This window comes from Garra rufa, chromosome 25, assembly GCF_049309525.1.
Source record: "Garra rufa chromosome 25, GarRuf1.0, whole genome shotgun sequence".
NCBI classification, from domain to species: Eukaryota; Metazoa; Chordata; class Actinopteri; order Cypriniformes; family Cyprinidae; genus Garra; species Garra rufa.
In genome coordinates this window covers 28,382,931-28,397,675 of record NC_133385.1, presented here as the reverse complement: position 1 = coordinate 28,397,675, position 14,745 = coordinate 28,382,931, and the positions used below count along the sequence as shown (strand labels likewise).

The following is a 14,745-nucleotide window of genomic DNA, read 5'->3' as shown; positions in this document are numbered from 1 at the left end:
TACAGTTTTCTCACTTTTTCTGTTCTGCAGTTTGGAACAGCATGAGCATAAGTAAACAACACCAGAATTTTCAACTTTTGGGTGAACTATCTCCTTTACTAAATTGGCACTCAGTGAAAACCTGTTAAATATATGCAAAATATACCCTACAGAAATCTCACCTTCCAGAGCCTGGAAGAGTAAACATTTTGTCATACGGGTCATATGGACAACGTCTATCTCCTGATCCAAATGATACAACATTCACGATAGCTGTCCAATCATCGGTGGACTGCAAAGATAACATTTAGAATACATAAAAGTGAAATGGACCAAAACAAACATTGACATTCAAATATTGAATGAAAAGACCGGCCAACCTCTGGTTCATAGCGGACAACTACATAGTAGTCAAGAGTAGCTGGTACATTGCTGACATTAAATCTAAGTCCAGCCCCATCCTGAACTCGCACAAAACCCGGTCCAGTCCAAGTGACGGGATGATCTGGGGCACGCTGTCGCAGGATGACCTGAAGAGGTGAGCCTGGTTCAAAGGGGATTGTCCTCTGCATGGGATCAACCAAGACAATATAAAAAGCAATACAACTTAGTTGTTAGGCAGGATGCTGTTTAACACAAGAGTAGGCAAGTTCAGTCCTAGAGAGCCACTGTCCTGCATAGTTTAGTTCCAACCTTAATCAAACACACCTGAACAAGCTAATCAGTTTCTTCAGGACTACTAAGGCTACAGTCAGGTGAGGTCTTTTTCGTGGTTGAAGCTAAACTCTGCAGGACATCGGCTCTCTAAGACTGAACTTGCCTACCCCGGTCTAACAGTTCAGGCTTTACCTGGCCTTGTCTTCGTCTTCGAGTTCTTCGTTTCTCACGCTTGACCACCACGACCCTGCCATTACTGATCTTGAAGTCATAACCCCTTTGTCTATAGTAGTGCTCACAGATGGGTAGTGTGACATGGGGGTTGTATGGCGTTGAAGATGGCTTCACCGTTGGGGGTTCGGTTACTTTATAAGGCGCTGGGGAGGGTTTTGGAGCAGAAGGGCAGAGAGGGAGCTTGGTTGGCCGTACAGGTATTTGTTCCTGGGGGTAGACCAATGGAGGGGCTTGTATAAATGGTGAAATTTCCACCTGTGGAAGCAAAATGATGGTCATGAGGGTCTCTTCATTCTAATGAATGATAAAGGATATATAATTTTGTACAAAATTCCATTTAGTCAATCCCAGTCTCTTACCACAGGTGCTGCATGCTCAGCCTCATAGATATAGAAATCAAGAGGAGCCAGGAAGAATCCAGGTGCCGGCTCACTACATTTGCGGCCTACCATGTTAGGCCTGCATTCACACTGGCCATTCTCTGAGGAACATCTGTTTGAATATGCACATACAGACTTGTAAAACAATTGATTAGTGGTTTACTGTAGAAAAGAAACTGTAGTATCATACTCAGTTCTCAATGCCCCTCCAATGTCACAGTCGCAGGGTAAGCAGCCATAGACAGTGTTTCCCAGACCCCAGTAACCTGGCTAGGAAATTGGAAAACAAAGTCGAAAATTAATTAATTAAATAGGCATAAATTACTATTTAGAGAAATCACCTCAAAATTAAATTCTGTCATTAATAATCACCTTAATATCGTTCCAAACCCGTAAGACCTTCATCTTCAGAAAACAAATCGAGATATTTTTGATGAAATCCAAGCGCTTTCTGACCCTGCATAGACACCAACGCAACACATTCAAGGCCCAGAAAGGTAGTAAGGACATTAATAAAATAGTCCATGTGACATCAGTGGTTGAACCTTAAGTTTATGAAGTTACGAGAATATTTTCTGTGCACAAAAATAATTATTTAACAAAAAAAGCATTGAGGACTGACATGGGAGGAAATTGTTGAAAGTCATTATTTTTGTTTTCTTTGTGCACAAAAAGTATTCTCGTAGCTTCATAACATTACAGTTGAACCACTAATGTCACATGGACTATTTTATCGATGTCCTTACTACCTTTCTGGACCGTTGAACGTGGTAGTTGCGATGCTGTCTACGAAGGGTCAGAAAGCTCTCAGATTTCATCAAAAATATCTCAATTTGTATTTCGAAGATGAATGAAGGTCTTACAGGTTTTGGTGAGTAATTAATTTAAATTTTTGGGTGAACTAGCCCTTTATACACAGTGGTCTAATGGAGAGGTTCAGCTCACCAGACACTGGTCACACTGTGGACCAAAAGCAAAAGGCTCGCAGATGCACGTTCCAGTTGTCTGATCACAAGGGTTGGCAGTGCGTATCGTTCCCATGAAATTACACCTACACACTGACCATGCATAAATGAACAAAGAAAGATTAGGTAAAAAGTTTTAAGCAGATGCATACCTTCTGCAAGAAGGTCAATGCAAAAACGTATAGCTATTTAAACTTACTTTAAAACATTGAGTATGAAATGTGCCAGTTGAGTCCCATTCTGTGGGTGAATAAACACTTACACTGACAGCCATTAGGGTCGTCCCGGCTGAACCCGTAGAAACCAAACTTGCAGCGGTCACAACGCTCTCCTTCAACGTTTTGTTTACAGACACACTGGCCAGTCACTGGATCACACAGACCACGGTCCACTGAGCCAGCAGGATCACATTCACAAGCTGGATGGGAAACAGAAAGATCAGGTCTTGTCCAGGCTTTGTCATTTCTACTCTGCTACTTCCACTTGCTCTTACAAGTATACATCCCCTCCATAAACCTGAGTTCGGTAAGTAAGCGACACCTTGTGATACCAAAATCACTTTCTGGTGGGATGATCTTCCCACCTTCATTCATAATGCTCATAGAGACCGCTGTAGATTCATCTCTTCTGAAACTACTTAACTACATCTTAAAACGTTATTTACTTTGTTATTTGCATCTTTATGATCAATCAGTGATTGCATTGCTCATTTGAAAATCACTTTGGATAAAAGCGTCTGCTAAATGAATGAATGCAAATGTACACATCTAAGTACCCTTTCTACCAGACCTAATGGAATGATTAAAGTAGAATAATTTCATATAGTGTAGTAGAGGATTTTTATTGTTCATCAAGTCACTCACGTATACAGGCATTGGGGTCGTCCACAGAGCGTTGAGGGTCCTGGTAGTAATACGGCCCACACAGCTCACACTGGGACCCAACACGGTTGTTTCTGCAGTCATCACACACACCACCACTAACCCCACCGGTGGCCAGGTAGCGTGCTAAGTCAAAGTGACACTTCTCTGAATGACCATGACAGTTGCACCCTGAAACATTAAAGGACGAGTTATATGTGGCTTTTCATTGTTATTCCCAGTATTTTGAAGGGATAGCCCACCCAATAATGAAAATTCTGTCATTAATTACTCACCCTCATGTCGTTCCAAACTTGTAAGAACTTTGTTTATCTTTAAAGCACAAATTAAGATATTTTTGATGAAATCTGAGAGCTTTCTGACCCTGCATAGAAAGCAATGCAACTGACACGTTCAAGGCCTAGAAAGGTAGTATGGACGTCATTAAAGTAGTCCATTTGCAAGCACACTTGGCAATAAAGCTCTTTCTGATTTTGATTCTGATTCTGAAAAATGTCCTTACTACCTTTCCAGTCCTATGTGGTAGTTGCATTGTGGTCTATGCAGAGTCAGAAAGCTCTCGGATTTCATCAAAAATATCTTAATTTGTGTTCCAAAGATGAACTAAGGTCTTACAGGTTTGGAACAATATGAGGGTAAGTAATTAATGACAGAAATGTCATTTTTGGGTTAACTATCCTTTTAATGAGTTCCTCCAGCCATTTGAATTGTCTTTTGTGGTTTAAACTGTCAATAGTGATGCATACTTCTGCAAACATCCGAGTCTGTTTTGCCAGCTGGCCTCCAGGGGGCATCATGGTAGAAGTCTTGACAGCGCTCACAGTTGTACCCTGCGGTGTTGTGTTGGCAAACACATCTTCCATGCACCTTGAGCAAAGACAGAAAGAAGTGAATATCAAAGGATCATAAAAAAGACAATTATTATACATTTCTTTAAACTAAGCTACTAATTTAAGAATAAAAACAGTCTTCTATAAAAGCTGAGCAAAACCCTTTCTACTACACTGAAGCGTGACAGGTAGTAATTATTGTTAACTGCCCTATAAAGAAGAAATACATTTATACATATTTTTCAGAAATGGTGTAAAGGACAAAGAATGTGACTATACTTAAAAGTGCTTCTTCCACATTTTTGATAGGAAATGAACGGTTTCAAACTTGCTTGAGACTTTTCATGACTTTGGTAATCTGAGCACAGCATGAGACATTAAAGAATTAGTTAAGCCAAAAATGAAAATTTTGTCATTAATTACTCACCCTCATGTCGTTCCAAACCCGTCCCGTACAACCTTTGTTCATCTTCGGAACACAAATTAGGATATTTTTGATGAAATCTGAAAGCTTTCTGAACCTGCATAGACAGCAACACAACTAACATGTTCAAGGCCCAGAAAGATAGTAAGGACATCGTTAAAATAGTCCATGTGACATCAGTGGGTCGTTTTTTAAACCCTGAAAACTGACACGGAAAAGAAAAAAATTGTTGAATAAAGTCATTATTTTTGTTGTCTTTGCACACAAAAAGTATTCTAGTAGCTTCATTACACTAAAGCCTTGATATACATCAAGCGAAATCAAAGAACAAACTGATGTGACATAATTTCGAATGAAATCCAGTCAAAACGAAGTTCATTTTGTGTTCGTTTTGAGAGTTCGAAACAGCTTGCAAAAGCGAACTTTCCAGAAAAGTTTGTTCCAGCTGCAAAACACCTTCGTACTACCATTGGTCCGTGATGATTACGTCACAGGAGGTGTGCGCCATTATGTCTATGGTGTGCGCTCAGGATTTTTGCAAACAGTATACCGCTACTCACGTATTTTGAACTTTGTTTTAACCCTAAGTGAAGAACGAAAAGGAATTTGTTTAGTATATTGGGGCCTTTATGGTTGAACCACTGATGTCACATGGACTATTTTAACAATGTCCCAACCACCTTTCTGGGACTTGAATGTAGTAGTTGCATTGCTGTCTATTCAGGGTCAGAAAGCTTTCAGATTTAATCAAAAATATCGTAATTTGTGTTTCAAAGATGAACAAAGGTCTTATGTGTTTGGAACAGCATGAGGGTGATTAACTCATAACAGAATTAAAAATTTTGGGTGAACTATCCCTTCAAGATCTCTTCTAAAAGTGTAAAGAAGATTAATCCATTAATCTCCATTTAATTTCAATGTCTAAGAGAAACAGTTCAGATATTAAGAGGTCTCAGATGTGATTTTCTTTCTTGCAGGAGTATGCTTACCATGCCGGACTCACTGAAGGTATCTCCACGTGTGCTGTCCACAGGAATGCATTGACTGGCATGGCCATTGCAGAAGCAGCTGCCCCGAACCACCATTTCATAGAGGGCATAATAGTACTTGTCCTGTGGGTTCCTCCTCCGTCGTGTGAGCAACGTATCGCCCAGGGTGACCAAGCGGGTGAAATTTACTCGCAGGTTCGTCAGGGTGATCAGCTCTGAGGACAATAAGAAGTAAGTGATATTCCTTGTGTTGTTTAAACTTTTATTTTATCGGTATTGGCTGTAACATCGATATCGGCTGAAATGTAAATATCAGTGCATCATTTAAGATCTGGGTCCTGAAAAAGAAAAGCAGCTGAGAACCAGTGGAACAGATCATGCTATGACAAGTCTGAACAATGTAAATTATCTTTACAGTGAATTTTTCAAAGCGTCTAGCTCACAATGAGCTCATCATTTAGTTATCAAGGCCTTTTGCTCATTGGACATGCCTTTAGGCATCATCCTGGCTTGACATTTTTATTACTGTCATTTTTCTAAAGCAAACAAAACAACTTCAAACGAGACATGAACCTTGTACAGTAGGGTCGTATGGATCATGGATGTCAAAACTGGGATCCAAGGCTTTCAACACCACCTGGATGAAAAGCACAAGCAGAATGAGTTTGAAATGTGATTGAAAAGTAATTGAGGAGGTTGGATTAATTCAGCATTGCTCTGACTTTACCTCTCCATCGGTGGACGGCTCTGTTCCAGAGTAGCGACTATCGCAGATAAGGTCATCAATACTATTTGCTGGCCCCTCAGAGACACTGGGGAATGAGTTGGCACAGTCCTCAGCAAAATAACGGAAAACCTTCCAGGTTTTCCCAAAGTCTTGTGACCTCTCGACCAACATGGCAGCAGGCCGGAAACTCTGTTTAAGAGCATTTGTTATCAAATAATATATCAATAAGGTCTGTCATATGGAAAGCATTGAATGTACCTTGAACGTCAATATCAGATGACTAAACTGAAACATTGATTCCAGATCCAACTGAATGCTGACTTCATGCGCACCTGGAATTTTAAAATTAAGTCTAAATTTAGTATACCAGCAGAATTTTACAATACATTAAGTTCATACAAAGTAGTTTGATTAAGGAACGCACCATTCTCGGACTGCCACCACCTCATCTTGCGTTCAGGTCGGAAGGTGGTGATGATGTTCTCTACGCGGTGGCTGTTAGGATTGTATTGGAGATTGTAGGGGCTCCTGGAGTCACAGATGAAGCACTTGCGCTCATTCTGAGTTTTGAGATAAGGAGAAATAATGTCTTTTAAATTGCAATATGTAATAACTAGTGTGATAAACAGAATGAAATTTGGTTTTCTGCTCCATTAACAGTTATGGCTGGTCAGTGAGCTAAACTCGTGAACCAAATCAGTCAGATTCATTAATGAATCATTCAGGGGTGCATTTCCCATTGAATAACGTAACTCGCTGATTAACTACCACAGTGCAATGCATCGTTTCCAGAAAGCGTAGTAACTTTGTTGCACATCTGTCTTTCGAACTACGTTGGTTCAACAATATAACAGGTGGTGAGATCAAATAATATCAGATTATAGCTTTAAATAACAAGCATGGCATCTGAGGACTACTTTGATAAGTTTAGTCCTCTGTTGTTTTGCTTTATTTTCAGATGTTTGATTCAATCGCAGGTTCCCTGGGTATTTTTCTATTTTCTTGACAAGCTAAAATAGTTCCAAACGTTTGTTGGAACTATGCTCTTGTGAAATAATGAATGTTGGTAATGTCACAACTTGCAGCCATAGTTGGTTAAAGGATTAGCTCACTTCCAGAATAACATTTCCTGATAATTTACTCACCCCTATGTCATCCAAGATGTTCATGTCTTCTTTCTTTAGTCGAGAAGAAATTAAAGGATTAGTTCATTTCCAGAAAAAAAAAATTACAGATCACATACTTACCCCCTTGTCATCCAAGATGTTCATGTCTTTCTTTCTTCAGTCGTAAAGAAATTATGTTTGTTGAGGAAAACATTTCAGGATTTCTCTCCATATAATGAATATGTATGGTGCCCCCAAGTTTGAACTTCCAAAATGTATTTTAAATGCAGCTTCAAAGGGCTCTAACTGATCCCAGCCAAGGAAGAAGGGTATTATCTAGCGAAACGATTGGTTATTTTCGAAACAAATTGACAATTTATGTTATTTTTTAACACTTAAATGCTCATCTTGTCTCGTCTCTGTGATGCACATGCGTAGTCTGTGTATTCCGGGTCAATACAGTTAGGGTGTGGAAAAACTTGTTTTCGTCTTCAACTTCAAAATCGCCCTACAATGCTGTTTTACCTTTTTTTGTAAAGGGCGTTTGATCTTCTTTGTATGGTCACTTGTAAACACTGGGTCGGTACTTCTGCAGCGATGTAGGGCGATTTTGAAGTTGGGGAAGAAAACAAGATTTTTTCGACATACCCTAACTGACTTGACTCGGATCACACAGGCTACACATGCGCATGGGGTAGAGCTAGACAAGACGAGCATTTAAGGGTTAAAAAGTATATAAATTGTCGAAAATAACCAATTTTCACTAGATAAGACCCTTCTTCCTCGGCTGGGATTGTTTAGAGCCCTTTGAAGTTGCATTTAAACTGCATTTTGGAAGTTCAAACTTGGGGGCACCATACATATTCATTATATGGAAAGAAATCCTGAAATGTTTTCCTCAAAAAACATAATTTCTTTACGACTGAAGAAAGAAAGACATGAACATCTTAGATGACAAGGGGGTGAGTACATTATCTGTACATTTTTGTTCTAGAAGTGAACTTAATCCTTTAAGGTTTTTGAGGAAAACATTTCAGGATTTTTTTCCATATAGTGGACTTCAATGGTGGCCAACGGGTTGAAGGTCCAAACTTAAGTTTCAGTACAACTCCAAAGGGCTCTACACAATCCCAGCCGAGGAATAAGGGTTTTATCTAGTAAAGTGATTCATCATTTTCTAAAAAAAAAAATCTAATTTCTATACTTTTTAACCACTAACTAGACCTCACGCATTGTGTAATGTAACACATTATGACGAAAAGGTCATGACTTAGGCGAAAGTTCTGACCCAGTGTATGCAAGTATGCAAGTCAAACGCCCTTTACAAAAAAAGGTAAAACAACGATGTCAGACGATTTTGAAGTTGGAGGAGAAAATGACATGGAATATTTTGTACCAAAGTACAGAGACAAAGAACTAATCCTACGTGACTTTTACGTAATGCATAAAGTCGCAGATGCGCATTGCAGAGCTAGTGGAAGACAAGCATTTGTGGTTAAAACGTGTTTATTTTTTTTAGAAAATTGCCAAACGCTTCGCTAGATACTACCCTTATTCCTCGCCTGGGGTCGTGTAGAGCCCTTTGAAGCTGCATTGAAACTGCATTGATATTTGGACCTTCAACCCGTTGATCCCCATTGAAGTCCACTTTATGGAGAAAAATGTTTACCTCAAACACCTTAATTCCTTTTCAACTGAACAAAGTATGGCATGAACATCTTGGATGACATGGGAGTTAGTAAATTATCAGGAAATCTTTATTCTGAAAGTGAACTAATTCAGTTTCTCGGACCAATCTCTGATTATAAACAATGATTCGTTCGCAGATTGAGCACCACTTCTCTCATGAACTTGCCAAGAAGAATAAGGGTGGATGGCAGGATTTTAATTGAATAAGGACTTATATTTCCGTCTGTTCTTCACACAAAACCAGCGAATGGTTTCAGAAGACTTGGAATATAGAGCACAGAGACTACTTTTATTGGGTTTACTTTGGGACTCGACAGCCGCAGTCTTCATTCACTTTTATTATATTGAAAAGACCCACCAGGATGTTCTTCAAAAAAAAATCACCTTTTGTGTTCCATGCAAGAAAGAAATTTCTATGGATTTGGAACAACATGAGAAAATGAACAAATAAAGACGGAATTTCCTGAGTGAATTAATACAGCAGGGAGTGAGTCGCAGAAGCTCTTGCAGTAATGTATTATTCTATGTAATTAGTGTCTCCTGGCAAAAATTCACAAGAATTTCCTGAATATCGTAGGGACAATGAGGGGGGATATGCGGGGGTATGTCTTTGTTGCAGGCATGTATGAACAAGAACTGTCCATCACATCAATAATCTCATTTTAACACCTCAGAAACCAACTTATCCAAATGCATTCAGTGTTTTTGCAGTTTCCTTTTATTTATACTGCATGTTATTGGAAGCACCATTGCGGTGGGTTTTTCAGGCCAAGAAAGGTAGTGTAAATATACAAAACGAGTGCTGAACGACACACCCACATACCAGCTTTATCACCTGTATAGACAGGGCCAGGGGTATGAGGCGGGAGGAAAGGGGAATATGGAAACAGGCATAAATTAGTCTTGTGGCAGAGAAGAGGTAATGACCTATACGACAGCTCAGAGAGGCACATCAGAACTTGTCTGTAGTATGTATTACCCAAAGGGTCGGCCAGAGTGCTGTCAATCCACGCTGAAAAAAGAGAAAAAGGCATGCCGACTCTTTTTAATCTCAGTGTGGGTGCTGAAAAGACACCACTTTGGGATGGAACTGTATTCTGGGTAGTTTGGATTGGAAGATGTTATGCAAATATGTCTGAGAAAACTGTACTCGGAGTCCCGAGAGAAATGCATTTGCTTCAGGGTTCAAGGACTTGGGAATTTACAACCTTGAATTTGTGATCTTTTTTCAAATATTTTTTCAGAGTTTCAAAGTGATGTGTACTACCAAAATCCAGAGAAGTCTTTCCCTGTAAACCAAACAAGCAATGTTCTGGGAGCAACTCTTCGAATCTACTTCCTTTTCTGGTTTAATACTCTGAAGGCATACATATTTTAAACCACATCACTGACATTCGGACCTCTTGAAGTGTTGCGCTTTTGACAACTGACCTCTAGGTATCCCAGGATGCAATAGTTTTGTGGTCTGTAGAGTCCACAGGTTGAGGAAGCCGTGAGCTGGGAGGCGCGGCCCACCATGAGGTCACCGAGGTTAGGATAACATGAATTCCCCACGCATTCGTCTTGGAGGCGGACTGGAGCTGCTATCACTACAAATCACAAACGTTCAGTTATACCACGTTCTGCATTAGCTAAACTTCAAGTAATAAAGTTAGCTGCATATCAATATCATCCTGTACTACAAATCAGTCTCCAATCAAATGCTCTCTAGACTGAGAATGTACAAGTGAACATGAGAGTCTTCATTTTCTCCCGACATTAGAGCCACTGAGGATGCAGTGGATTAGTTTTGTTTTTGATGATAATGTGCCACCGAATATACAAAAAATGGAAAAGAGGGAAGGAGTGAGCAGTAGCTCATTATCATTTAAAGAGTCGCGCACCGAAACAGCTCGCTGTGAACAGAGCTTTGCGAGAAAAAGTGAGAATTGCGGGACATAAACTCGCAATTGCAAGAAATAAAGTCAGAATTGCAAGATATAAACTGGTAATACTGACTTTGTTTCTCAGAATTGCGTGATACAAACTTGCAGTTGCAAATTATAAAGTCAGAATTGCAAGAAAAAAAATCTGAATTGTAGGATGTAAACTCAATTGCAAGAAATAAAGTCATAATTGCGAGTTATAGTCATAATTGCAAGATATAAACTGGCATTTCTGACTTTTTCTCAGAATTGCGTGATATAAACGTAATTGTGAGAAATAAATTCAGAATTGCAAGAAAAAAGTCTTGCCGAGAATTGCGGGATATAAGCACTCTGCGGGATATAAACCTGACTGGTTATGTCTCGCAATTGTGACTTTTTAACTCGAGTTTAAATTCTGAAATTCTGACTTTATAACTTGCATTGTGAGTTTATAGCTCACAATTCTGAGAAAAAAAAATCAGAATTGCAAGATAAAAAGTCGCAATTACCTTTTTTATTTTTCATTTAGTGGCAGAAACGGGCTTCCATATCAACAAACTTTGTCTATGCCAAAAAATATATGAAGATTTTTCTGTGGAATTTCAAAATTGGGTTTGCTTGAGAAAACATGATTTTTTTTAAATGAAAAACAATGTGATTTTTTGGTCATTGAGATCTGGTAGCAACAGCACATTTTTCACTATGGTGAACAATTTGTGGACAGCTTTTAAGAATGAAATAATGATAAAAATAATAAAGATTTTTAGCTGCTGTGGATCCATTTCCCTGAATCCCTTCGTAACTGCCACAGATTTGCGAAAAATTACCATCTGCAAATAGATATTTCATTGACAGTCACATATGTATTCACAATATTTTATTACATAAGCCTTATGTTACACCTGAAATAACTCATTCTCTCAAAAGGCCTTAATATGCAGATCATTCACAGCTTATATGGACCAAACCCCCCGGGTGTGACAATAAACAGATATATATATTTAAAATATTAAACAACTCTTTCAGTTTTAGCAACATTTTCTCTAAGTTTTAGTTAGAATAGGAAAAGAGCGTGATTATAATAAGGCTGTGCATAGACACTTGTTCCAGGCATTTAATCAAAACCCATTAAAAAAAATGAAAAGGCTAACTCGTGTCTGGATTTTAGCCTACAAAAATACAACACTACTTAAAAAACAGTTACATAAGAACATAATCTCTTGTTTCTCTTTAGAAACTAGACTGTAATTTGCAGGTTAAAAGTAAGCATCGTCTGAATTACTTCACTAATTTTCCAGAATAAAAACGGGACAAAACCAAAACAAGTATGAGCCAGACGTCAAGTGACAGTGATTTGTTCAAACTGGCTTTGCTATGAAAATTAAAGAAATATGTTGAAAAATATAAGACTACTTGCATGTTAGAGGATTCAAGTGTCAACAAGTGGGGGGAAAAAATTCAATCCAAGGGTGGCAAGTGATCGCATGTTTCCCATGATTGGGCTCATGGGGTAATTTCACTGTCAGCTTGCAGCAATGTCAAAGATTTGAGCAGACTTACAGAGAATCAGGAACGCCGATGTCTCCAATCGGATCAGCATAGTTGGACCTGTAGGACAAAAGGGTGCATGAGGAGAGAGAAAGAAAGGATGGATGGATGAATGGAGGAGGAGGAATGTGATACAAACTCAATGTGAGAAATATGTCAGCGCATGCCCTAAGGTTTACTACCGCTTTAATTAAAGCGTGGTGTCAAAATGTTTTTCTCATTGAATATTCTGCAATCAAAATGTCAAGTACAAGCAATCACATAAACACCTTGAGAGCATCTTGACTGCATTCATCAGCACTTTATTTGCACTATTAATCAAAATCTGGATATTTAGGATATTTGTATCTGTATGTTTTCTTATTATGTTCGTCCAATGGGAGTCTATGGCAGCTCTTTAAAGGGAAAATAGAAAATTGGTTAAATTTGGCACACTTGTAGTGATGGCCATGAATAGTGATCTGACAAACTTTGGGGTCTCTAGGTCCAACTCTACAGCACCACCACTAGTTCAAAAATTCAACATTAAAATGGTAATAACTCCTGAACCCCTAATTCTAGAAAAAATAAACTTAGTACACCCAATTCCTCTCTTCTTGCTGATCAGAATCAGTTGCTTACATTAAGACTCCACCCATTACAGTAGCAGCCATTTTGAAAAGTACAGTATTCTGTTTTTTTGCTACTCCTCCTTGTAAATTGATCCAATTCTTCACAAAATTGGCTTAAGCCTGAAATACACTGTGATTTTTGCCTCGATTTTCCACCGATTTACAGTCTGGATAAGTTGAGGCTAGTTGCTGAAAGTCAGAGCAAGTCTGCAGATTTAAGTTGAGAGATTCCATAGAAAATCGCATAGTGTATGATGGTCACAGACTCTGATATTTTAGCTTCAGACTTTGATTCCATCCAGTCAGAGGATATCAAACATGTTTAATATTTTCAGCCGATTTTAGAATGCACGTTTCTGCATGAGTTTGTTGTGATCGTCAGACTTCAACGTCTGCTAGTGTATGATCCTCAGTCGTGTAGTGTATGATGGCCAGTTTTCCTCTGTCATGTTTACAAAGTCGGTAAGTGTATGATGCCTATTGTTTAAAAAAGCTGTTCCGATTTTAAAAGTTGTGTAGTGGATTCCAGCCTTTAGATGATCTTTGGAATGAGCTGCACAGAAATGACTGAACATTTTTTTTAATTCATCTTTGTTTAACAGTTATGATGTCGCAAAGTTAACAAGGTCGACTCAAAATTGGTTCAGAGGCTATATCTTGGCCAAACTTTGATCAATTGAAATGAAACTTGGGCTTCATCAAAACCATGCTCTGAGGGACCATGCCAAAGTTGGGAACAGTGCCACCTATGGGTCGTGAGATACTAAAAATGCACATTTTTGCGTATAACTTTCGAACAGTTTGTCAGAAAATGATGTCAGAAATGCGAGAAAAAGTCAGAATTGCAGGACATAAACTCGCAATTACGAGAAATAAAGTCAGAATTGCGTAATATTAACTTGTAATTGCGTGTTATAAAGTCAAAATTACAAGAAAAAAGTCAGAATTGTGGGATATAAACATGTAATTGCGAGAAATAAAGTCAGAATTGCAAGAAAAAAGTCAGAACTGCAGGATATAAACTCCCTGCACGATATAAACCTGACTGGTTATATCTTGCAATTGTGAGTTTAAATTCTGACTTTATAACGTAATAAGCATTGTGAGTTTATCTATATGTTTTCTTATCATTTTCATCCAATGGGAGTCTATGGCAGCCCTATGAAGGGAACACAGGAAATTGGCACACTTATAGTGGTGGTCATGAAATGTGATCTGACCATCTTTGGGGTCTCTAGGACCAACTCTATAGCGCCACCACTAGTTCAAAAATTCAACACTAAAATGGTAATAACTCCTGAAAAATGAAACTTAGTACATCTGATTCCTCTCTCTTCCTGCTGATCACAATCAGTTGCTTACATTAAGACTCCACCCATTACAGTAGCGGCCATTTTGAAAAGTACAGTATTCTGTTTTTGCTACTCCTCCTTGAAAATTGATCCAATTCTTCACAAAATTGGCTCAGATGATCTTTGGACTGAGCTGCACAGAAATGACTAAACATTTTTTTTATTCATCTTTGTTCAAAAGTTATAATGTCGCAAATTTAACGAAGTCGACCCAAAATTGGTTCAGAGGCTATATCTTGGCCAAACTTTGATCAATTGAAATGAAACTTGGTATGCGTCATCAAAACCATGCTCTGAGGGTCCATGCCAAAGTTGGGAACAGCGCCACCTATGGGTCGTGAGAGATTAAAAATGCAAATTTTTGCTTATAACTTTCGAACAGTTTGTCAGAAAATTATGTTTTTCCTTGGACATTTTGACATAATTTGCAATATATTTTGAACCTTTTGACATATCTACATAAAAA

General features: G+C 38.6%; 1 protein-coding gene across 1 annotated transcript in view; it reads right to left on the bottom strand.

The window, feature by feature from the left end:
* Positions 1–12,368, bottom strand: part of LOC141301429 (laminin subunit beta-4-like) — a 30,707-nt gene extending 18,339 nt beyond the window's left edge. Inside the window, exons 1-16 of the mRNA XM_073831659.1 lie at positions 12,329–12,368; positions 10,293–10,450; positions 6,491–6,626; positions 6,325–6,398; positions 6,067–6,255; positions 5,913–5,976; positions 5,340–5,554; positions 3,843–3,963; positions 3,079–3,267; positions 2,478–2,633; positions 2,196–2,308; positions 1,441–1,520; positions 1,230–1,362; positions 829–1,125; positions 360–545; positions 162–271 (exon numbers count right to left, since the gene is read on the bottom strand). Coding sequence (XP_073687760.1) covers positions 162–271; positions 360–545; positions 829–1,125; positions 1,230–1,362; positions 1,441–1,520; positions 2,196–2,308; positions 2,478–2,633; positions 3,079–3,267; positions 3,843–3,963; positions 5,340–5,554; positions 5,913–5,976; positions 6,067–6,255; positions 6,325–6,398; positions 6,491–6,626; positions 10,293–10,450; positions 12,329–12,368 — 2,261 coding nt within the window. The remainder of the gene's footprint in view (positions 1–161; positions 272–359; positions 546–828; positions 1,126–1,229; positions 1,363–1,440; positions 1,521–2,195; positions 2,309–2,477; positions 2,634–3,078; positions 3,268–3,842; positions 3,964–5,339; positions 5,555–5,912; positions 5,977–6,066; positions 6,256–6,324; positions 6,399–6,490; positions 6,627–10,292; positions 10,451–12,328) is intronic.
* Between the last annotated feature and the right edge of the window lie 2,377 nt (positions 12,369–14,745).